General features: G+C 48.3%; 7 protein-coding genes across 7 annotated transcripts; 5 read left to right on the top strand and 2 right to left on the bottom strand.

The window, feature by feature from the left end:
• Positions 1-3,490: 3,490 nt before the first annotated feature.
• F5891DRAFT_1182842 (uncharacterized protein) lies at positions 3,491-4,321 on the top strand (the record flags this gene model as incomplete). The annotated part of the gene is made up of 2 exons (XM_041366222.1): positions 3,491-4,158; positions 4,213-4,321. 2 exons carry the CDS (start codon positions 3,491-3,493, stop codon positions 4,319-4,321), a joined length of 777 nt encoding a protein of 258 aa, XP_041231353.1.
• A 6,450-nt stretch (positions 4,322-10,771) lies between these two features.
• Positions 10,772-11,886, bottom strand: F5891DRAFT_626084 (uncharacterized protein). Its single transcript, XM_041372525.1, has 3 exons — positions 11,449-11,886; positions 11,293-11,392; positions 10,772-11,238 (listed from the first exon to the last, which is right to left on the bottom strand). Exons 1-3 carry the CDS (start codon positions 11,695-11,697, stop codon positions 10,946-10,948), a joined length of 642 nt encoding a protein of 213 aa, XP_041231352.1. The 5' UTR covers positions 11,698-11,886; the 3' UTR covers positions 10,772-10,945.
• Positions 11,887-12,425: 539 nt separating this feature from the next.
• On the top strand, positions 12,426-15,382 carry F5891DRAFT_1138515 (plasma-membrane choline transporter-domain-containing protein). The gene is made up of 6 exons (XM_041364859.1): positions 12,426-13,494; positions 13,547-13,933; positions 13,981-14,369; positions 14,419-14,596; positions 14,650-14,725; positions 14,775-15,382. The coding sequence occupies exons 1-6, from the start codon at positions 12,509-12,511 to the stop codon at positions 15,219-15,221; spliced, it is 2,463 nt and encodes an 820-aa protein (XP_041231351.1). The 5' UTR covers positions 12,426-12,508; the 3' UTR covers positions 15,222-15,382.
• F5891DRAFT_1006505 (uncharacterized protein) lies at positions 15,368-18,421 on the top strand. The gene is made up of 7 exons (XM_041360425.1): positions 15,368-15,913; positions 15,972-16,265; positions 16,317-16,535; positions 16,601-17,028; positions 17,080-17,159; positions 17,213-18,221; positions 18,283-18,421. The coding sequence occupies exons 1-6, from the start codon at positions 15,713-15,715 to the stop codon at positions 18,007-18,009; spliced, it is 2,019 nt and encodes a 672-aa protein (XP_041231350.1). The 5' UTR covers positions 15,368-15,712; the 3' UTR covers positions 18,010-18,221; positions 18,283-18,421.
• Positions 18,422-19,148: 727 nt separating this feature from the next.
• On the top strand, positions 19,149-19,569 carry F5891DRAFT_1125799 (mitochondrial ribosomal protein L37-domain-containing protein; the record flags this gene model as incomplete). The annotated part of the gene is made up of 2 exons (XM_041364012.1): positions 19,149-19,284; positions 19,337-19,569. 2 exons carry the CDS (start codon positions 19,149-19,151, stop codon positions 19,567-19,569), a joined length of 369 nt encoding a protein of 122 aa, XP_041231349.1.
• Positions 19,570-19,792: 223 nt separating this feature from the next.
• F5891DRAFT_1274846 (uncharacterized protein) lies at positions 19,793-20,722 on the top strand (the record flags this gene model as incomplete). The annotated part of the gene is made up of 6 exons (XM_041370188.1): positions 19,793-20,000; positions 20,053-20,085; positions 20,158-20,210; positions 20,254-20,279; positions 20,333-20,496; positions 20,546-20,722. Exons 1-6 carry the CDS (start codon positions 19,947-19,949, stop codon positions 20,720-20,722), a joined length of 507 nt encoding a protein of 168 aa, XP_041231348.1. The 5' UTR covers positions 19,793-19,946.
• Positions 20,723-21,053: 331 nt separating this feature from the next.
• Positions 21,054-22,168, bottom strand: F5891DRAFT_625979 (uncharacterized protein). The gene is made up of 2 exons (XM_041372524.1): positions 22,008-22,168; positions 21,054-21,947 (listed from the first exon to the last, which is right to left on the bottom strand). The coding sequence occupies exons 1-2, from the start codon at positions 22,087-22,089 to the stop codon at positions 21,139-21,141; spliced, it is 891 nt and encodes a 296-aa protein (XP_041231347.1). The 5' UTR covers positions 22,090-22,168; the 3' UTR covers positions 21,054-21,138.
• Positions 22,169-22,190: the final 22 nt, after the last annotated feature.

Below are 22,190 nucleotides of genomic sequence, written 5' to 3'. Positions count from 1 at the left end.
GGTATGCCAACTGGAGCTGTGTGTATTCCGCCAATAAATCCCGTTCAATTCTTATTATCCCCGTCGGGGCTCCGGATGCATTCGGCGCAAGTATTAATATCATACGAAGCGATTAGATCTGCATGCCGGAATGCCAGAGCGCAAGATGCGAATGAATGTGAGTACCAACTTGAAACGAGTACAGCGGCCTCGAATTGATACGCTGGTGGATCCATGAATTCAAGGGTATCCCTGTGGCAATGGACCTGGTGAATCAATGTTTAGCGTACAGGGGCATTCATATGGCGGCCTCGGATAGGAATACCACGCATAGTTGCCGTACTGATGGAAGGCATCGTCTGGCACCATCGCTTGGGATATGATCACGGAAAACATCAAATAGTGGGAAAATGACGATAGGACTCAGATACGACTTCAGGTAGACACATGAATCAGGGCAATACCACGATCTTTGGAAGTACTTCATCCTAAACAAAGAAATTCGCAACGCGGTACTGTGCTGCTATCCCAGCCACTTTCGTCGACCGCGAATAATCCACAGCGGCACCGCCCAGCCTGAAGATTACAAGAGTCAGATGAAAGAGGTGGATCACAAGGCGACGGGCGCAGCAATGACCGATATCTCACGTTTTGTCTTTCATTGTGAATGTTGAAAATGGCTCTAAAATGAGATTATCCCAAGGAGATGGCCGGACGATATGAATAAAACGTGCCGATAGATGTCTTCTAACACACGACGAGCGTCCAGTATGGAGTTTCATATGGGTCGACGGTCCTCGTTGGAAATCCAGAACCGCGAGGATCCATCGTGTTGAGGTAAAGATAATTCGCGGAGGTTCGAAGATGAGATTATCAGTGTGAGATCAGTAATCGCCTATTGGTGAGGAATGTGCGTGTTGAGTTGACAAAGGCGTTCTGATTACCAACGTAGGTAATTCGTTGGTCATCGTCAGGTTATCGATCAACTATAAGATAATCGGCGTCATTCGACGATGACTGCGCACAATAATAGCTTACCAGTAGCGAAAATTGGATGACCTCGGGCTGAAGCCAATCGATCAGGCCGACGATGACGGGTCCAGATGCCGGCAGCTTGAGGTACAGATCGATAACAGCCTGGACTCCATCGACGTATATGTAAATCAAGCAGGACCTCGATGTAATCACATCAGGCGAATCCGCGAAGAGCGCTGAGTCCGTTATCAATTTCGCTTGTTACCGTTGGCCACGAGACAAAGACGGCGACTAGATGTGGTAATTGATGACCGGGAGACTTTTGGTTTGAATTGTACTTCAGGGGTTTGGAGCTCCATTCGGAGACCATCTAGAACTCTGGAAAGCGGTAAGCGGTAAGCGGATAGGATGGGGAAACCAAAGAAGCGGGTGTGGAGCATATTAACAGAGTGGTTCGAGATGAGCCGAGGGGAAAGGGGTGTATTGGAACATCCGTAAAAGTCTCAGTCGGCCTTTAAGAACCAAGCGAAGGTCATGTGCGTAGTTAGTGGCAGCTGATCATGACTCCTGCCGAAAACCAGGGAGATAAGATAACAACAAAATCAGTGACAATAACCAAGCCCACGATGCGGTTCGAGATGAAAACGGGTATCATACAAGATCGTGCCAAGCATACAACGTGTTGACTGGTGGTATATGTCTCTTGTGACCATATTGATGCATCGATGGCAGGACAAAGGCCATCTGGCCTGCTGTATTGGCCAAGGCCTGCTGTGCGTGCACAAGGCCATCCAACGATAAGCGCTGGCCAAAAGAGGCACATTTAATGCGGCACGACATGATGTGATCAAAACGAGAGAACTTCGTGACTACAACGAGGGAATAGCCCCAGGTAATGGCGTGGCACTACAAGCTGTACACGTAGGACATGTCAATTCTACAAAGAAGTAACCAGGGTATCTCTTCCATTCCATGGGTACTGGCTGGTCTGAAGTTATCTGGATTGGGCCCATGTTCCGTGAGGCCCTCTGCCCTCCACGCACACCGTTGGGAGAGAAAAGGGAACTTGGGATACGATTCGCTGGTAGTGTACATGTGTGTGGATAAAATTGCCACAAGAGCTAATTCAAGGCTTACGATAAACCCCGTGAGGGGAAAATGGGGATATTTCTGGTTAAAAGATCGTCTATCCAAGGCCAATGCGGAGTATGCGGCCATTGACGCCCATTTTAGCCTGTGATATGAATAACCAGAGAAAGGTCCGGTCAACTAAGAACAGAAGGTGTACTAAATAGGCGGATTCGGGATGTGGTTGAATGTAATTTGTCACAGGAAGATGGCAGCTGGTTGACACGAGGGCGGCGGCACGGTGTGGCAGCTCGCCAATAAGGCTCAGAGGATCACAAAGAAATCTATAGAACACATGCATAAGGTGCTATAATGGGGTCTACTGCGACGGCGGTTTGGCCTTGCGAAACTGGGCGGGGATCACTGTTATATGAAACTAGACGCACCTCAAACCACACAAAATTATGGTTTAGATATGCCGATATTAGAATGCACGGTGGCCTAGACAAGACTCATGGCCTGAGGCCACGGTCCGATTCCCCTTTCGAGGCCTGAAACTGTCTCGGGTAGGATGGCGAACGAGATATTCTACCGAAACGCTAGGAGTCGGTGAATGATTGTAACCGAACTGATTGGTGATATCATGCACGATATGATACGTGGTGCACGTGGATATACCTGATATATGCCGGCGGCAGGAGCCGGAATAAAGGAGAAAAGGTTGTGTCAGCAGTCGAGTAGTTGAGTCAGCTGCGGTGCCTGCGGATGAGTGTGAGTCATTTGGCCCGGCTTGGTCGGCCTTGCACAGCAAAGTCGTGCCAACCTCGAGTATAATATTCTGATTGCGATAATCTACATAATAATATAATAATAATTCTTGACAGAAACTCGAGGCAAGAACGTGGAACAAGAGGGCATTTCCTGATAAAGACTTACTTTGAGGCGATAAAGAAAAAAAGGACAATTCCTGGCGCAATCGCCGCATATCTCAGATTGACCCAAATCGGATCACTTGACATGGCATCACCCCATAATCGGATATTATTTCCTAATCAGGATTTCAAGGTGCACGATTACGCGGTTTGTCTTGGGTTGCCGGATTTACAGCTCACCTTTGTCACTGCGTATATAAACATCCTCCTGTCCTCCCATCATGTCCGTGTATCCCTCCCCCTTAACCTGTACGATATCGAGTCCTTCATATATCGGCTTAAACTTGGGATCTACTATATAATCCTCCAAATCGCTTTCCGACCCTTGATTTTTTTTTCTCGGTGACGGCCCGCCGTGCTTCTAATTTTCAAGTAGCCCGCCTTCCCTGCTCACAAATCTGGCTATAGTCTATCCGACCCGAATAACAACATTTCGCGCTATACATATAGCGCACCCTTTCCAAGAACCTTTTTATAGTTGTGCGGACATGCCCCGCATAATCACCAGTACTACTCAATTCGATCCAACGTCGACCATGGCATCCTACGACTCTGCATCCACATCACGCAGTGTACCATCTCCACCAATTGAAAGACACCGTCTCAGACGTAAACGTTCTCCTTCCCCATCCTCGCAACACTTCAGCGTGAATCCATTTGCTGCACATCGCACATATTCCCCCTCAACCCGCGCTTCTGACATCGCGCGCCTTCTTGACCCCTCATATGCATCGCCGTCTCATCAAACATCATTCAAGGCACTAAGCTCACGAACTGCTATCAGGGAGGTTTATGTTGATCACCACGGTGACCTTCATGATCCTGATTTCCGTGACTTCCCCACTTTTGGCCATGCGCACTCTAAACCGAGTTTGGGGCGGATTTATTCGGACGAGAGTGATGCAGAGGAAGACGAGGAGATTTGCCAGAGACGTGCATCTATCGAGAAGCAACGGAGACGGCCATCCACTACCACCTACTACGCTTCTCCTGCCTACTACCCGTACGACGAGCCTTCGTCGTATGAGTCAAGAGATTTGGTTGAAGTTGAATATGAAGATGAGCAGCTAGATCATCAAGAACACGCACCTCTCAGGGAGAAGTACTTCACTTCATCAAAATCTCCTCAGACTGAGAAGGAGACGTATCCTGAGAACCCTCATATCGAGACACCCCAACCTCTTGTATCTGACAGTGACTGGACGTGAGTTATATTCCCAACTGAATCGCGTCTCAATAGCTGACAATGTACTTGTAGACCTACGTGTGGACATGCTATGCGCCGTCAGTGGCACGCCTTCACACTGAGCCTGCGCTTTAGTCTATTCCGGACGAAGCGTAGAATTCAGCGGAGAATGTCGGGCTAAATGCGCCACCGATACTATCACAACCTCGCGACAGCAAATGTATATGCTTTCTTCCTTTTGAGCGCATGTCGCCGAGGGTCGCAACCTTGCATACCCCAATACCCAGTGGGACACGTCGTGCCTAGCACCTGTCCATGCGCACATATTATTCTTCAACATGACGTCGCATTTCTCAACTTCGCATTTTCAGCGACGCTTTCTTGCAAGCGCGACTCCACTCGCGCAATCTTCACATTCACGCTCGCATTTGCATCCCTCGGCATTTTCTTATTTTCGCATCGTTTTCAATTTTGCTTTCGCACGCGCAATGGACATCTATGCAACAGTCATGCATTCACATTTCTATTCATTGTTACGGACCGGATATGTATTGATCTATCTACGTCCCCCGGTGGGATTTTCCTGGGAGTTATTGGGATCGATAAGTGGAGCAGAGGGATTGAACTAGGACGGAAGGAGAGCGAAGGAGTGGAACGAAGGAGGAGTATCATACGTAGTTTGGAGGAGGCACGATTGAATGACAACGAAATGACCGAATCTTCCCTTTGCGATCAGATTGAGTGCTCCGACGGCCTAGCCCGGTACTTTCCGTACTTTTGACAGGTCATCACCGTTTCATGCCGCCTCATGCCTTTCTCTTTCAGCTGACCTCTGCTGTCACGCCGCACATAGTTGGCAGAGTACCCTGTGCTCCAATCATAAGTTCCTTATCTCTCTCGATTAGACAAAACCATCATGCTCTCATGCCCGAGTACCAATACTGCTTGTGGGACCGTAAAGGGAGGGCGCCCTTCCAACTTGCTAGATTTGTATCCGTTATCCTTTTCCCTCACCAGATTTGTCTATATTGCGGCATCGTACTGTGTGGCCATCCATCCTGCACACCACGGGAATGTGAGACCCGATCCGATGTGGCGTAGTGCTAGCAGTCTTATCGTTCCGTCAAGACTCGTCGCTTCACCAAGCGAAGTTTTTTTTTTTCTGCGCTAACCCAGACACGACTGGAATGGAAGCCTTGGCCCCCGACGTGGCGTGGGCATCCGGTCCTTGACCCGTCCTCGACTCCTTATCCAGCTCCAGAAAATGAACGTAAAACAAAGAGTCGGAAGGCGCGTGGTCTCTCGTTCCTATCACGACGCGTTCGTTCCGGCGGGATTGCGTACTAATGTCGTCTCGACTACCCCACACGCGTCATCCCTGTGGGATAAACCCTCAAACGTTGCGCTCTCGATTCCGGCCAATTCTTCCGATTGTCCGTGATTTACACTGGCATTTGGACACGTTACCTCTCAGTTATCCAACTATCCACTGCTCATACATGCATATTGTGTCATCGGTCCGTCGCCTAGGCCTCTAACCGTCTCTTGCACACGTCAGCCCTCGACGTAACATCACCGCAATAGCTTTGGCTGTTCCAATCCATGCTGTCATTCTGCCTGACGCGTGACTCTGTACTACCTGGTGGGATATCCATTTTTCAGACGTATTTGGATGAGTAAATCCAGGGTCGAGCCCACACGCCCTCTGCAACGCGTTCGGTCTTTTGCTTGATCAGTTATCTGCAGCTCAAACAATGCTGCGCATCCTATTTTATGTGGTAAGTGATAGCTCTTTTCTGTATCCGGCTCATTCGCCAGATGCAGTCTGATCGGCGTCCATCAGTCCTCGCTCGAAAGGCGAGTTTTTAGCAGCGCTTCTGACTTCCCCGCGAGTTTTTTGCATTGCATTTTTACTCTTCATTCTGGTGAGTTTAAAACTGCTCTGTGGCGAGCGCTCCCGAGTCGGAACCTGATAAGATAACACACCATTCCTCAGGTTATTCTCTTCGCTATCTATCCGAGAGAGACTCCTTTGTTGCTTCATCGTTTATCCGTTTATATGGGATCCGCTCTTCAGCTTAGCCGAGCCGCACCGCGGGAGCAATACCCGTCCTCCATCGCCCAAGTTGGTACTGGAAACGGTAGTTCCATCTAGCGAGGAAGCGAAGAAGTCCTCTTGTTATGAGCACCTCACGGTTTCAGCGAGGCGTGGAGCTTTCCCTGCTCAGCATAGGAATGCTGTGTTCCTGTATTGAATTTAGAGACTGGAGGCTTAATGAACCTGCCAGAGCGGAGTACTGAAGCCACTTTACTTCCGTGACGGATTAAGCATCTATCGCAGCATGGCCAATACAATTGATTCGACACAAGGCTTGCACTGCAGGTTTGTGCCACTCCGCCACTATATGGCTTGGCTCTCAATATTATCGAAGAAAGGCATCAAATGGACGGTGTTGTTGACATTCTCAGATTCGCCCTTCACCATATCACATGCTTTGTCTTCTCCCCTCCTTTGTTCTAGATCATCCATGCGACCTCGGTGAGTCTAATGACCTGCACTTCTGCCCGCAATCTCATCGATTTCCCTTTGCCCAGCGATTATCTCTTGTGTCTTGAAGACGTTTGACATTCTCCTATCTATTTCATTTCGCTAGATCCCGAATCAGTGTGCCTTTGCATATGCCTATACCAGCTTATACCTCTGATTTAAGCGGATCATCCTTTTCCTTTCGGGTCTATCAAATTCGATCGCACAAACGTTGGCATCTCCTCCTGAGATATGACTGGGGGAGAGCTTCATTCAAGACAGACCAACAACGCATGTATCTCATCGAAGACTTCATTCAGTCCCACTCATCTCATTTCGATGAATAGCCAATCTCGTACGATCGCGGGGCGACTCTCAACTTGATGAAGTACTGTTCATTTATGATGAGTGGCTGAGTGAATCCGCGGACATCGTGATAACTTCATGGCCAAGGCGCTCGACGAAGATAGACTTATGGACCTATCTTGTTAATTTTGTTCATTCGTTCCATTCTATCACAATTCTTCCCGCGTTGCTTTCGCAGTACGTGATGCTCGTCGAGGTTTTGCTGCATTGGGATTACCGCAGAGACGCTCGTCCACGTGTGGATATTATGAGAAGATCAGAACCATCTTCTGATCAGTAATTTATAAAAAAAAAGTTACATATGTGGTACATAGTTTCGATCTGTTAATGTTCGAGGCTCTGCATACTAACCTATGCTAGGCCAGGCTGGCCCGGCCACACAATACCAACTTGTGGTACGCAGCATCTACTTATAGGGCGTGCTGCTGGTTTCAAGCCAATTGCAAGTTCCCATACACGCCCTTCTTTACACCGCCATACCATGGAAGAGCCATGGATCAAGCCTTCAACTTGTAACACTCACGCCTGCATGCAACCCTAGAATGCCATATCGGCAAACAATTGGCCTGGCTGAAAATATGCCTTGCGCATCAAAAGGGTCCTGCCAAACTTCCAAACAACACCCCAATCATGTAATGCTTGCCAACGTTCTTTCCCGTGAAGGCACACACTAGTTTCGTAATCCTGGCCAATGCGTGGGGTAGAATGAACCCGAAGAAGACACGCGCTGTAATCACGCTGCGTTGTTTTTTTGACTTGTGGTACGACATGTCTTTGTTTGATCCGTTTGTGGTAACCCCGTAGGTTACGGATTTGGTTGGATGCGCACATGATGGCTTCCTTGTGGTCGGTGCTAGCACCGCGGTGATCAGCATCAAGGGATTGCGAACCGCGGAAGGAAAGAAGTCATTTCCTTTGCACCTAAAGCAATGTATGCGTAGCTGCCTCCTAGCCGAAGGACAATGGACAAAGGTCAGTGGCGGGTTCGCAGATGCAAGTGGCACAACTGCGTGTATTCAATGTATCGTTGATGCAATCAGACCTACCTCGTTCGTCAAGTCAGACTTGATGCATGTAAGTGAATGATGTCTTCAAACTCACCGTCTAGATAGCCCCTAAAGCTGGCATGCTCGATACGAGTTGTGTATGTTACACCTTTTTACATTGGACGAAACCCTTTTGACAGCAGCGATCAGGAAACGGGATTCTGATGTGCTGCGTGGCGCAGGGTTCAGACTTACCAGCCCTGATCAGTGTCACAGAAGCACGGCACGACCAACAGACGGGTTATCTGTCAACGAGTGTTTTGCGGCATTTTCCAACACTTCGTGTTCACTGAGGAGCTGCGAGACGGAAGGTGAGATAAGTCAACTACGTCATGCGTAAGGAGATCAACAAAACATAGACATGTGATAATCGCAATGAAAATTTGTGTTGGTCAGACTGTGTATACCGAGGATACTCTCGGATGTCATCCATCCAGGGTTCCAATTGAACCTGATTGAAGACTTGTAGTCTGCAGACACTTGTGGGTAAATCATGTCGTGACGGTGATAAAGTGAAAACACCCACTCTTGTTCGCGAAGTCACTGTGAAAACAGAAATGCAGACTGCTTCAGGTTATTCATTACGCTGCCCAGGATGTTGTTGTGAATCCCAGTTCTGTGAAGGAAGGTCAAACTTGAAGTATTCATCGGGCACCCAGCCATCATCATTACTTGAAACCCGCATGAACGTAGGTCAATAGAGTGTGTGAATGTTATGGCAGTACTGACAGAGAATGCGAGAGTGGATGATGCCGATATGGGTTGAGACTGATGAATTGTAGATATGAGTTCGAAACGGTAAACAATGATTTGACACTTACGTTCTCCATGGGAACTACGTCTGAATGCAGTGGTGATTCGAAAGAGGAGCGACTGGGCAGTAAGGAATTAGCTGGGGGTTACAGGGCGATTGTCTGGTCAACTTGGAAAGGAAATAAGGAACAACAAATACAAATGGTTAACACGAAGGTCATCATCACAAACAGAAATTGCATCTGTGGGGTAAAGGGCAAGAAGGCGGGTAGCAGAGAAAAGCGGGTTATTGTGGGTCCATTATAGGAGAAGGTCAGCATGTCCAGGGGCGAAGATATCATGGGCAATATCGCTGGATTACAGCGCAAGGAAGCAGCGCGGGGTGTCGGGGCAGGCTGAATGTCGAGTAGGGCGTGTATTTCAGACGCACCGTCTTGAAAGAGGATGTTGGCGTACAACAGACACATTATGGATGTGCACACATGGCTGTGGCTCTTGTGCAGGTTAGATGCTAACAAAATTGTGAAATGCTGCATATGTAAGTGTTCAGCTCATATCCGGTTGAGAAGCCACTGTTGGCATGAGTCAGATGAGAGTAGGGCAGGATGAGGATCTAAACATCAAACCCTTCGCAACAGAGCTCTCGGACAGTGAGGCTCCAGCATCAGCGTGTCGAACTCATAAATCATTTTGGCACTACCGTGCCTGAAGCTGGTCAGAATGGCCAGATCTTCGGTTGTCCAGAACACTATTGCATACGTCTGCAACCCACCGCGAAGTCTCCCACACCCCATAATAACTTCAGATACTTCCGAGGCACTCCCCACACGGTGGCACCTGACTTCACAGTGAGTTTGTTCGAGTGATGAGAAAATACCGTCCCAAATAACCACTGTCGAATGAACCACGATCTATCCTGTGTCAAAATTCCATATCTTCGTATCATCTGGCGACTTGCTCGTGGCAAGGCGCATGCTGTCCGGATCTGCGGAGATGTCAATCATGAAGAGACTGCCCAGAAGCTAGTTTCTGATCCCAGTGATCCTTGCGAGTTTTGAGCTCTGCAGGACAACTCTCCATTAGTAGTGACAACTCAGTACCCATTGACCATCCCTGAAAACTACATATACTCCCTGCTCATGTCCCTTCATTCTACTGCGAGGTCCTATCGCCAAGCGGCCTTACCCCGGAGGCCGATCATTAACTGCAATCCCCGAAAGTACTAGGTCCTGAATGCTTGGGCCTAATGAATTCATCATGACCCCGGAAGGTCTCTACTGGTGTTATTATCAATTTGGCAGTTAGGAAAGTTGGCAAATACGGGGATGTTTATATTGAACGCGTTCAAAGGAGGCGGTGAGCTCTCTTGGATTGCAATAGGCCAGATATTGACAAGACCAATGATTTCAAATAGGTATTGGGGTTGCAGCACGTTGTCTGGTGGAGCCAATTGTTAGCCCATCTACGCTCGAAGCTTTGATCGACCAAGCCTTAGTAGGCGGCCGGATAGCAAGGAAGCGAAGATTTCAATTTTGTGACTGCAAATTTTGTTTTCTCGGCGGGCGTCTGAGGTTCGACTTTTGGCCGACTTGGTGAGGTGGCTACGGCTGATAATGGTGGCAGCAGCATCTACCATCGACACTGCGTGGACCCGGCCCCCCCCCTTAGACTGAGATCCGAATGCCCAACCACGAGCCAGCCCCAGTGGAACCCCTTCGTCTGCCTAGCGACCATGACATTCTTCAGTGCACAAGTTTCTCGTGTCTTCAGCCGTACAGTGTTGCAAGAATAGCAGGCGCTATAGTGCTTAGCCTCCATGATCGACCTAGTATGTCCTGCACAAGTTTGCACGCCCGAGCAAAGGAGTGATCCGGGCGGAGTGACGGTCATCCGGGCCGCTTCACTATAATTAGATCAATACCCCACTTCCACTTCCACTTCCACTTCCACATACTTCATACAACTACTAGATGTATTGTCGGCATCAGGCTATTAGCTAGCCTTCAATGACAGTAAATGTTTTTTTTTTCAAAAAACTCCATACAACTAAGGTGAGGTACGTATTCTCCCGTAGTCCTTGATAGAAGGAAGACAGCTCCTCCTCAGAGGCGAGCTAAGTGTGCTCGAAGATGAGACATTCCTTGATGGTTCTTAGATGAAGCGTCACAAAATGTATGCATTCGGTATCTCTCGGGAAAATACTATAGGGTTTCAGCTCTTTAGCTATTGGCGTACTAGAGTACGAGCCGACTCGTGGTTCATGCTTCTCAACAAACAGTGCCCGAGAGAACACTGTGCGTGTATAGTCAAACAAAAAGGCTATGAGCTCGGTTGGTTCCTGATGCGCATGTACTGTAGGTGTCAGCTCGTCAATAATGGGTACGAGGCTTGGAGGTGGCCCTTGTTCTGTAAATATGTTGTGAGCTACAATAGAAGGGGCTCGTCGAAGACATCTCTTACCCGAGGTATGAACCTTGGCCTTGTCCTGGAAAAAGGTACTTGATCGACGTTGGATACAGTATTCATGACAAGTGTAGGCAAATGCAAATTTATGATCCAGCTTGGGGGTTTGGGGTCAGTACCTGGGTGTCTACAAGAGACCATAGAAAAGCTCACATAGTACTGGATGCCTGAGTCTGACTCAGGAAGTATGGAATGGTTCGAAAGTATGAAGGTATGGATTTTCTTTGCTGTCTTTTTATGCATTTGAAGGTCATGCAAGTGGCCGTGCCGATAAGGCTCAGGCTTATCACACAGCCTGGTTTCTACTTGGAATTTGGGGAGGGGTTCAAGGTAACAAGGCTGGCGCCCGGCGAACAGTGTACCGGTGAGTTTTTGCTGGCGCTTATGCTGATTGCGGTGCATTTACCTGGTCATATGTTCTTGACAAAGTCCTTTAATATCTTCTTCTCACCGGTTCTCTGATGCGGCCGCAGTGATAGGACAGCGCTAGAAATCTCTTATCTACCCCGCTCACAGCTTCGCCAAGGAAGTGCATCTGATGGAAAGTTTCGTTGCAGTTTCAATTTATAGCCTCATAAAGCTATCCACAAGATGCGCTGCCACAGATTTATCTACCTGCAGGCTAGTGTGTGAACTAGTGGGGTACACCTTCCTAGGATGATCTGGCTGGCTACGCGGCCAAATGCATTACTCGCTCTTTGCAAGACGAAGCAGTATCTTTACACAGACGCAAGCGTGTTGTTGGAGGTCTAGCTTTCCTGTTCAAATACTTGTGTCATTTGCACATTGGAGTGGTTATACTACTACCTCACCTTTGGTGGCCTTTGCTGTACTATGGTGATGCGGTTGCCTAAGGTTCAAATGGTACCTAGGTCTTCAAGTTGTGTTGTCGAGGCTCGACATATCATGATGCTGTCGGGTCTGGTGCATTCCTGTGAGAGACTGATGCAAATACACAGACACGGTGACGCAGCGGCTCGATCGTGTCCAAGCTACGATTGAGAAGCAGTCTGCAGATCTATCACAGAAGACGACGAGGACAATGGCACTGAATAGTATACTGGCGGTAATCTCCGAATATAGCAAAAGTTTCCTACGGTTACGCAAGTCATCTTGGACCAGGTTTTTAACACAGGGCAAGAGCTGCCACATAGCTCCCGGGGAGACTCACCAATTCTGCATACTACGACACACAAGCAGACGTGGTCTGGCGATGGCAAAGTCTTTTGCTCAGTACGCCTCTCAATTTTTGACCCAGCAGCATAATCCAGCATCGAGTCTGTCTTCTTCGCAGCCTTTATTCTTTTCATTCACAACCGACGAAGGGTCTCGTGCAGGTGATGATCATGATACAGAGGTTGACGACGTTGACGACCCTCATCTGCGTGTAAGCAGACTGTCAAGTCGCGGAAATTTTAGGAGTCGAGCACATGATATAGATGATGAAGACCCATATCTACGCCTCGACGAAGGGGATGATAACCTGCCAGGGGCCTCTCATCATACTTCTCAGTCAATTCCTTTGATGGCTTCTGACTATGGCCAAGCTGAGTCCCAAGACTATCCAAAGGGCTGGCTTGCCCACCAGGCATCTCCTCCTCGAAGAATTCGCTCGCCTTTACCGTCCCTTTCATCCTCATCTCTTGGTTCACCTGAACCTACAATCGACTCACTGAGACCCATGCCTAATCGCTCTGCTAGACAACAGCATCCTCCGCCTCCACCTTCACGAGCTCGCGAGCCTGTTTCCTTATCTCTGACTGAGTCGCTACTGCCGAGGGATGGCACCACACGCCCCATCGACGTATTCTCTTTACCAGATCCGCGGCATATCACTCGGGCTCGACGGAAGTTCAATGATTCGTACTGGACCATATTTTGGTGTACAGGTGTTTCTGTATGCGTCTTCTTTTCCATTCTACTGCTATTCTTTGGCAAGACTCGCAAGGACGACGGACGGAGGGCTTCGCTCCCATACACAACGCTGCTGCATACAGTACCCCTGCTTACCATATTGACATTTCTGAGCGCTCTTATGGCATATGTCCACGTTTTCCTCCTCCGCATATTTGTTCGTCCAGTCATGATCGCAACATCCGTATTCATACCAGCTACACTTTTTATCTCTGCTATATGGGCATTCGTTGGTAGTTTCATGTGGGATGGAGACCAAGAACCGACTTGGGGTGAAACAGTTGGGTGAGCACTCTTTTCGTCTGTTTTAACCGCAGAAGCTCATTAGGGTGTCCAGTCTTCGACTATTCTCACTTGTACCCCTCGTTCTCTCCATCATCACTGCCAGAGGCCTAGTGAATTTACCCCGAGAAATCCATTCAACTTCTTCTATCCTCGATCTTACCACACGGCTTCTCATTGCAAATCCTTTTCTTCTCGCTCTCTCCCCCGCGATGCTTCTCACGATGCTGGTTGCATCTATACCATTCATTACTGTGATATTCCGACTCCTTTTGATTGGTTATGTCTATGAACCCAATGGGACGCTAGAAGGGCATGTTCAAGGGTGGGCGAACTGGGCAATATTTGGTGTGGTTGGTGTGTGGTTTTGGAGCTGGGGCATCGCGAAGGGGATGCTGCGTACGACTTGTGCAGGTGTTATTGGTGCTTGGTACTTTGCCGAGTAAGCGTTTTTTTTTCAGTTTTTATCTCGTTTACTCATGACCTCAGCCCTGATGTTCCAATTCCACTACCAAGCGATACTCACATCATTCATGCTGCTCTCATGCGGGCTGCATATCCATCTCTCGGATCGATTGTCCTCAGCGCGCTCATCCTCACGGGTATCCGATTGTTAGGACTTCTCACGCTGGCCCTGCGCTGGCTTCCGCTCTATCTACCGCTTGCACTGCGACCATGGTGTCAGCCTATAATATTTGGCTCAGGTATGGCAGTCTCATACCTAGAGAGCGTTACCACATCCTTGAGCAAGTATGCGCTCGTATATACTGGGTTGACCGGAGACCCCTTCTTTGTGAGCGCAAGGAGAGCCCGGGCCCTCACTGCTACCGTTGAGACTACTAGCGCTGGTCGGTACCGCAAGAAATTCAAGACCGAACGTGCGTTCATCTTTGTGGTCCGCACAATCATAGCTGACATGCCATTCAGCACCATTACGGATGCTTACCTATGCACCCTTAACTCTGACATTTCCCTTCGCACTTGTGACATATCTTTTTGTCGCACATACGTTAGACGCACCTGATTATGCGTTGGGAGCCTCGTTACTTGCTGGTGGTGTCACCGCACTCGTGGGCTTGTTTTGCATAGGACTAGTCAAGGATGTGTATGTTATGATCAACTAGCGCAACATTCTCGTGCTAATCATTGCCACACTAGTGCTGATACACTGTATCTATGTTACTGCATCGACAAGGATGTGGGCGAGAGACACAGGGAGGAAGTATTTGCTGCTGTGAGTGTATTTTGGATCGGCTTGGAACATCACTTACAATCACACTCAGCTCGAATACGAGATACAGCCTCGGACCGCAGCTCGATCGCAACCTCAGACTGCAATTCCGCCACAACTGCAAGCTCAGCCGCGTTCGTCGTTATCAGGTCGGCCTGAACAGGCATCTCCGACTGGGGCGCAGCGTCCAACAGTCATCTCTCCTCCACTATCCGACTCACCGCGCGTACCTCAACAATTTACTCCTCCCTCTCCGAAACCTGTTCCACGCCCTATTCAACCTGCTCAACCTGTCCAGCCGATACAGCCAACCATCCCAGATGCGGATATTGATCCTTTCGAACACGAACCTATAGGGTTTGATGCACCTGCAGCGCAAATTCATGGGTACGATCTCTCCCCTGAGCCTCGCCATGTGTCAGTGGATGACGAGAGCCTTGACGAAGACGACGAGCACGGCGAAGAGTCACAGCTTTTCCCAGGATCAGGGCTTTTCTAACACGAGTACTTAGAAGTGGGCAATTGAACTTGTTTATAATCACACTAATCTGCGATGATGGTGACATCTTAGGATAGATTAATCGCATTATGCTGTATATCTGCATGTCTTGTTTTTGTATTTAATATATTTCCATCTACATATTCATTTTCTTGACCTGATATCAACGTAGATTGAGAAGATTTACTGTTCAGTATGGTTCGAAGTAGCTGCATGGGCCAGCTAGTAGTACTATCCTCGTTTCAAGTTCCTCTGACCAGAGAGTCCCCTTGAACGTCCGCATGTTCACAGGTGAGATGCAGAACGTGTACTGCTACTGTTCCAAGTTCTCCCAGATTGGCGTTCCGAAACTTCCGATGTCTCCGACACACGTAGCTTATGACTCGGAGCACTGATTATTTCAAAGCAACATCAACAACTTCAAGCTTCGACAGTTCTGAGCGGTTCTATCAGGTAGCGCTCGATTCACGGTTTACTGCACCAACCAAGAAATGTCAGCAAATCAGTTCAAAGGTCCCTATGACCCTTCTATCATGGCTGAGTCCTATGCACAGTGGGAACAGTCGCTCGAAATTGAAATCCAACGGACTTTTGATACTGTCAACCGCGATGTCTTGGATGGTTATATGGCTAGAGATCTTGCCAGGCTCAAAGACCCTCAGGTGGATCCGGATTTCCTTTGTACATGGACTGTGCGTAGCGTCTGTGTCATAATCGTTTGAACTCAACTCCAACTGCTGGTAATTTCAGGGCATCCTCTGGGACAGGACCACATTGTCGAGGACTGCAATTGAAGCTCAACGAGCACCTACCGGTTTCAACTTCCTGATCAAGACCTGCTTAAAGTACAACCTGGTCGAAGTCATGATTTTGATTACATCGAGATACGGCACATTTAGGCTCGGCATGAAGAACGGACATGCTCTGGCCAGTTATTGTGGACTCGCAGTGCTGGACGACCTCTTGCACGTAGGGACAGATGTCGAAAGAAAATCAATCGCCGAGGAAATGATGAATCACAACATTGTAGACCTCTGCTTCAAGGTGAGGGCACATGCGATGTCGTTTGGGCGAAATCTGAAGGATGGAACATAGAACATAGATAGCTGGCTCTGCGCGCACCGCAGACTTGCTGCTTGTACCATTCGCTCTTTGGCTGGTCTAGTTGGGGACAGGATTCCTGCGGATATGGTGGCGGACATCATTGCGAAGCTCTGTGTTTTTGTGCTCCAAGGACCCCGAATTTTTGTCGAACAGTTCTATGCTCCGGAGACAAAATGGCAAGGTGGAATAATTGTTTTAAGAGGGCAAAATGTGAGTCCTTTTGCTGCGGACAAGTCCATGGAATTAACTCCATTTCCTCCTCACCTGTCTCAAAGGCTTCCGAAGCAGAGGTGGCTAAATGTGCTCTGCGATACTCAGGACTGGCTCATGACGATGCTCTCTGGGCTGCTCAAGGTCTTCTATGTACCTACCCCATACTGCCCACCAAGTTTCGCCTTGAAATTCTCAAGAAAAGACCGCAAATTGTCGATTTGTTGTTTGATTGCGCGATCACGCCTCGACCAGCATGGTACCCTGAGCGGCAAAGTGACGCGGTTGCATGTGAAATCCTTGCACTTCTCTTCCAATGGCCCCCTTACGTAGTACCCGGCGTGTCTTCGCCGTTGGACGGCTCATCGAGAACCCAAGAGTGGAAAGCTTTGTCTCAAGCCCTAAAGATTTTCACTGAAAGACAAGATTGGAGTGGGAAGCTAATTGAAGTCTGGATGAGCATCGAAGAAGAGGATTGGCGCCATGTCGAATCGTCAGTTCCTACTCTTGATTGCACTTTTGTTTCTAACCCTTTTGTTCACAGGTTGTTCAACAACGTCAAAAATTATGGAGCAAAAACTCTCCTTGGGAAAAGGACTTTTCAACTTGCATTCGAATTACGAGGTATGGTAGCTGGAGTCAGAACATGCTCCACTGCTGAGTTTTGTTTTGTTCAGGCATCAAACGGATCACAGTCCTGCGGTTGATTACTACATTGACTCATGTGGCAGACTCATGCGGGATTACCAACGCAGAGTTGCAGTCTCTCCTTCGTGTGGCCTACGTTGCGTCGCAGAAAATAAAAGAAGCAGATCCGGAAAACGAAGAAGACCATCTGATGTATGCGGAGCGAACACAGGATATGTTCGCACTACAAGTTGGCGACTCACATGCAGCACCCCAGGTAGATTCCCCCTTGCAGATCGCAGAGGAAGTTGTCATGGGCCCTACAGCGCTCGCGCGATTGTTGGCCGTGCTCGCTCAACGGGGTGTTCTCGACTCAATCCAAGCTCTCAAGAAGGCACCGAATGGTCTCTCAACCGCAACCTCCTTAGATCAAGTACAAATGATTACACATCCCGACATCATACGGAAATTCCTGCTAATCGCTATCCGGCGTGTGGAGTCTCGTACAGAGTCTGGACGGAAGGCTACTCAATCAAACCCTTGTTACGCTCGGATGCACTTCATGTCCTCTGCAGAGCTTGCGGCCTCCTTAGTCTCGTTTGACAGGTATACGCGCGGAGAGTATGCTGAGGAGGTCAAGGGTATTCGAAGGCAGCTCGTCGTGGCCCTTGGGAATGCATCAGAGATGGCCATCCGCACTGGACAAAGTCAGATCGCCTTGAGCCTTGCACTCGGTGCGATAACAAGCGCAGAAAATATCCCCGAGTCCGAAGGTCTCGATGAAGCGGTAACCGCCAAGAACATACGACGAGCTGATCAAGCGAGAGCGGCACTTCGCCAAGGGTAGTTCACCTCACAGCCCTTCAATATTTTCCGCTTGATTACATGTGCTCTTCGTTATCAAAGTGTTCAGACTTAATTACTAGGAATCGGCGGTGCCAATTTCCTCCTTGCTTGTTCGACTAGGGTTCGGCGTTGCCGACTTTCGCCTTGCTCCGTTGCATGTGATGTTATTTCCTTCTCAATGCTTTCGATTCGGCAGATAAACCATAGGCGAAGGTGCGTTCTAGTGCTAGTTCTTCCAAGGTGTGAATGAAGATGACGTTAAAAAGAAATGTAGTTTTATCTTGGACTCAATATTGTTGCATCCAGCCTGAGTATGACCAAAATGACTGACAGGTTCATATAGAATGTATCTTGACATCAACTGTAGTTCTGAAAACGTAGTATGTTCACAATAAAATGGAGGTGAAGAAAACAGTTTGACCGAGTAGTAATAATATGATCCATGACCGGGACCAGTATCATTGACCACCTGTGTAACAGTCATCACCGGCGATGTGCGCGACTTCCCGTACACACGGGCATCTACATCATCCTCTGCCGTCGTACAACTATATGCCCGGTCATCACAGCTCGACACCGCGCAGTTGTGTCATCGTCATTTGCAGGATACGCCGCCTTGGCCGCCCTCAGTGTCATTTCGGTTGTGATGCATTTGAGAGCGCGCATCAGATATTTACTCTCTGCCCAGCCTTTCTAGCTATCTGTCGTGCACATCGCGTGCAGCTCCGCAACAAGACTTCCTCGCAAGTCGCTCCTTGAGGGCAAAATTACAGATCGCATCCGGAAGGTTTTTGAGCGAGCTGCACAGGGCTTTTTTTCTGACGACGCGGGGCTTTGGCCACAATATCGGACGCGTTTCGATGTGGATGTATTACCCCCACTCGCAGGTATCGTGGCAAACGCTGAGACACAAATGGGCGTTTTACACGCACAGTCTAACGTCACGGGCAGCATTCAATCATTTCATATATTCGTCACTTGATAGTTATTCGTACCTATTGCCGGATAGTTTGCGAGGTTTTCTTTGATTCTTGATTCTTAGTTCATAGTTGAGCCATCGAGGTACCTAGTTACCTGAGCTTATGTGAGCGTAGATGGCCAAATACAATCCCGAGGTGACAAAAAATGTCACAAACTGCAATGTCCTTTCTTGCACTTTCTCGGTCGTCCATTCGGCAAGCATTCTCTCCGTGTCTTGCACGCGGCTATGCCGCAAAGAGCTCGAATACTGAACGGGTACTGAACGTAAGTGCAAAAGACACGTCGGCTGCTGAAGGTGAGTATGCAGAGTTCAAAACTACAGTACTTCACGTTAACACTTGTTCCAGAAAAGACACTTTCGTCATGTCCACCAGGTACAATCCTGGAAGGATTGAATTATCTAAAAGGACAGCCTCCAGTAATAGCTCTACCTGATGACGAGTATCCTCCGTGGCTATGGGACCTTATGAAGCCGAAAGTATATGAAGATGACGGGCCTGGGGGCAAGGCAGAGAAGAAACGGCTCAGAAGAGAGAATCAACAACGTATCAAGGACCAGAACTTCATGAAGACACAGTAGTATAATGGTGAGCAATATGGCTATTCATACTCAACACTCTCAGACACATTCCCAAAGATGACTAGTACCAGTCGATGACTCCGAGAACTGGTTGCGCTAGATGCGGCCGTGTCAGCTAAGACGTGAGTTACCGTATTGGTACTGTGTCGAAATGTGCTGCTTTCTGTTGAAAATGATAATATTCACATCTTTGAATACGTATCTGCACGAACTGCGTATGCAGTGCTCCGTATCGCACAAGGTCCACACAATGTCACAAAAAGTTCGTATTGCGAAACTTCCCACTTTTCACCCAACATGCAATATTTGCATTGTTTGATGCACCAACCGTCGGCCCTGAACCGGACCTTACGAGGGTCACTCAGAACGAAGAGCTTATGTTCAAGACCATCGCGACGTTAGTACCTACGGAGGTTACCTTCAACAGACTGGTTTGTATAAGCGAGTTCCACTGTACTCCCGCCCCTCTTTTGTATTCATCAGTTTGATTTAGGCCAATATCCGGATGGTGAATTCGTGTGTGCAGGGCTAATAGAGATTGTCGCAGATTCTGCTCAATATGTTTATTTATGGATGTCTTCTTAGCAGGCAGCTGCGAAAACATATTCAAGTGTTCCCAATTCAACGGGTGGTCAGGCATGGTTAGTCTGATCGGTTCTAATACTTGCTCACCTCTACGAACAGGGACCTGATTCAGCGTACAAGATTTGGTGAGTCAGGCAAATGCACACAACTGACCGCACCTTACACCAGTTCGATTTAGGGTGGAAGCTCGTACTCGTCAAGAAAGGACTTGCCCACAAATATTATTTTGAAATATATAATGCTGAACGTCTGCCTGTCGTCTCTGAGATACTCGAGATACCTACCTTGATCCTGAACACCATTCCTTTCATGTTCGATATCAACTGCCGATTCAGCAACATCGTTCTGGACGAGTTCCGCGGCATCACACGATGCTTGTATTTCCACCCAGTCCGTTGATACTAACCCAATCTGGGGTGCACTGGATACATGCGACACGAGTGTCATGCGATTAGCAGTCGTTCTATCATCATCGACATCAGTGACGCCTGTCGCATCTCTTGCAGGCCTTGTGCTTCTTGATCAGGAGGACTATACTTTTTCGGCTTACCTCGTGGAAGCTGGCTAGACGAAGGTGTCTTTGATACGGCCGGACAGGGTGATTGGGCGATCAGTCACGGTAAATAAACAAAAATTTTGGGGCGTGTAGTGACCCGAATATTAATATACACTCTTCCCTTACGACTTTCACAAGCACGATTGCATGTACAGTTCATTGAACATAGTGTATCCATTTACAACTGAACATGAATGAATACGACGTAGACTGCAAACCAATATGTAAGAAAATTTGGCGTGGCGAGTGAAGGCAGTTAATTATTTTGGTGTGGAAATTCTCGCGCTGCGTTGTGAGGACAACCTAAACCAATTATTTGTTTTTATGATATATTGCTGGGACTAATACAAGGTATTCTAAAGTGCCTATTGCTTCCTGTACTATTGCTACAGACGTTGTATTGTCCTTCCTATTACTGCCAGCCCGGCTTAATCCTCGAAACGACCCCTATCGGTCCACTGGTAACGAATCTCTTGACCAGGAAAAGTATTCCTACAAAACTTTATCAAATAATCAACGCCGCCTGAAAGCGGTAGAAATCTCTCCATAGCGGACTTGGCAGCAGCAGCCCCTGACCTCGGTGCCGCCTTCGCAACCGTGCGCGATCGCAAAAACAGATGACAATCCTCAAACATGCGGTCAAAAATCTGTACCAGCCGCTCCATTGGTACTACATCGATGTTGACGCGCGCGCATGTCTGGATCTCGACAGACAGCTTAATGAGCACGTCCACAGGTGGCAGTGCACCAAACCGCAAGCATGCGATATTGCTAAAACTCGAAAACTCCTCATGAATCGAAGGGGAGGTACCCAGGGTACTCCATTCCCCATTCATGGCTTTTAACGTAGCTCGTACGGCCCACAGACGCTTCTCGAAAAACTTCCTTCTTCTCGTGATGAGGAAAGGAAGTACGTCTTTGTAGTTCTTCGTCTGTGGGTTCGTGATAATCGTGAAGAATTCGTGTGCGTCCATGAAGTCTTGCATAGCTTCGCATGGATTGTTTTCGTATGATAGTCGATTTCGGAGGGGTTTGTGTAAGATGAAAGACAGCTCCGGTGAGCTGTTTATCGTGACCGAGACCACCTCTTCGCGACTGTCGGATTTGGATAGGTAGGATGTGATCGTGTTTGTAATGACATGTTGTTTGGGAATTTTTGGCGGCGGTTTGCGTCTAGGACGGATTGTGAGGTCATCGTCCTCGTCTACGGATCGTGCTGAATGAGGCATGCTACCTGCTAAGTACATTCCGATGGGTCCATTTGTTCCGAAGTATGTCAATGACGTAGACCACTTACGTTCAGTTTCCTCCTTATGGTTGAATCGGGAGAGTGACGAGCAGTTCGAGGTGGTGCTAACAAGCATTAGCGTGCTAGGCATTTCACGAGATGGGCGAGCGAGAATAACAGAGGCTGTCCTGACTTTGCTGAGGGGACCCGAAGTATTAATAGGAATGTTGTCATCAATGAATGGAAGTCGTG

Source organism: Suillus fuscotomentosus (assembly GCF_016647785.1).
Source record: "Suillus fuscotomentosus strain FC203 chromosome Unknown F5891scaffold_6, whole genome shotgun sequence".
NCBI lineage: Eukaryota > Fungi > Basidiomycota > Agaricomycetes > Boletales > Suillaceae > Suillus > Suillus fuscotomentosus.
The sequence above is the reverse complement of the archived record's forward strand: the minus strand, read 5'-3'. Positions and strand labels throughout refer to the sequence as shown.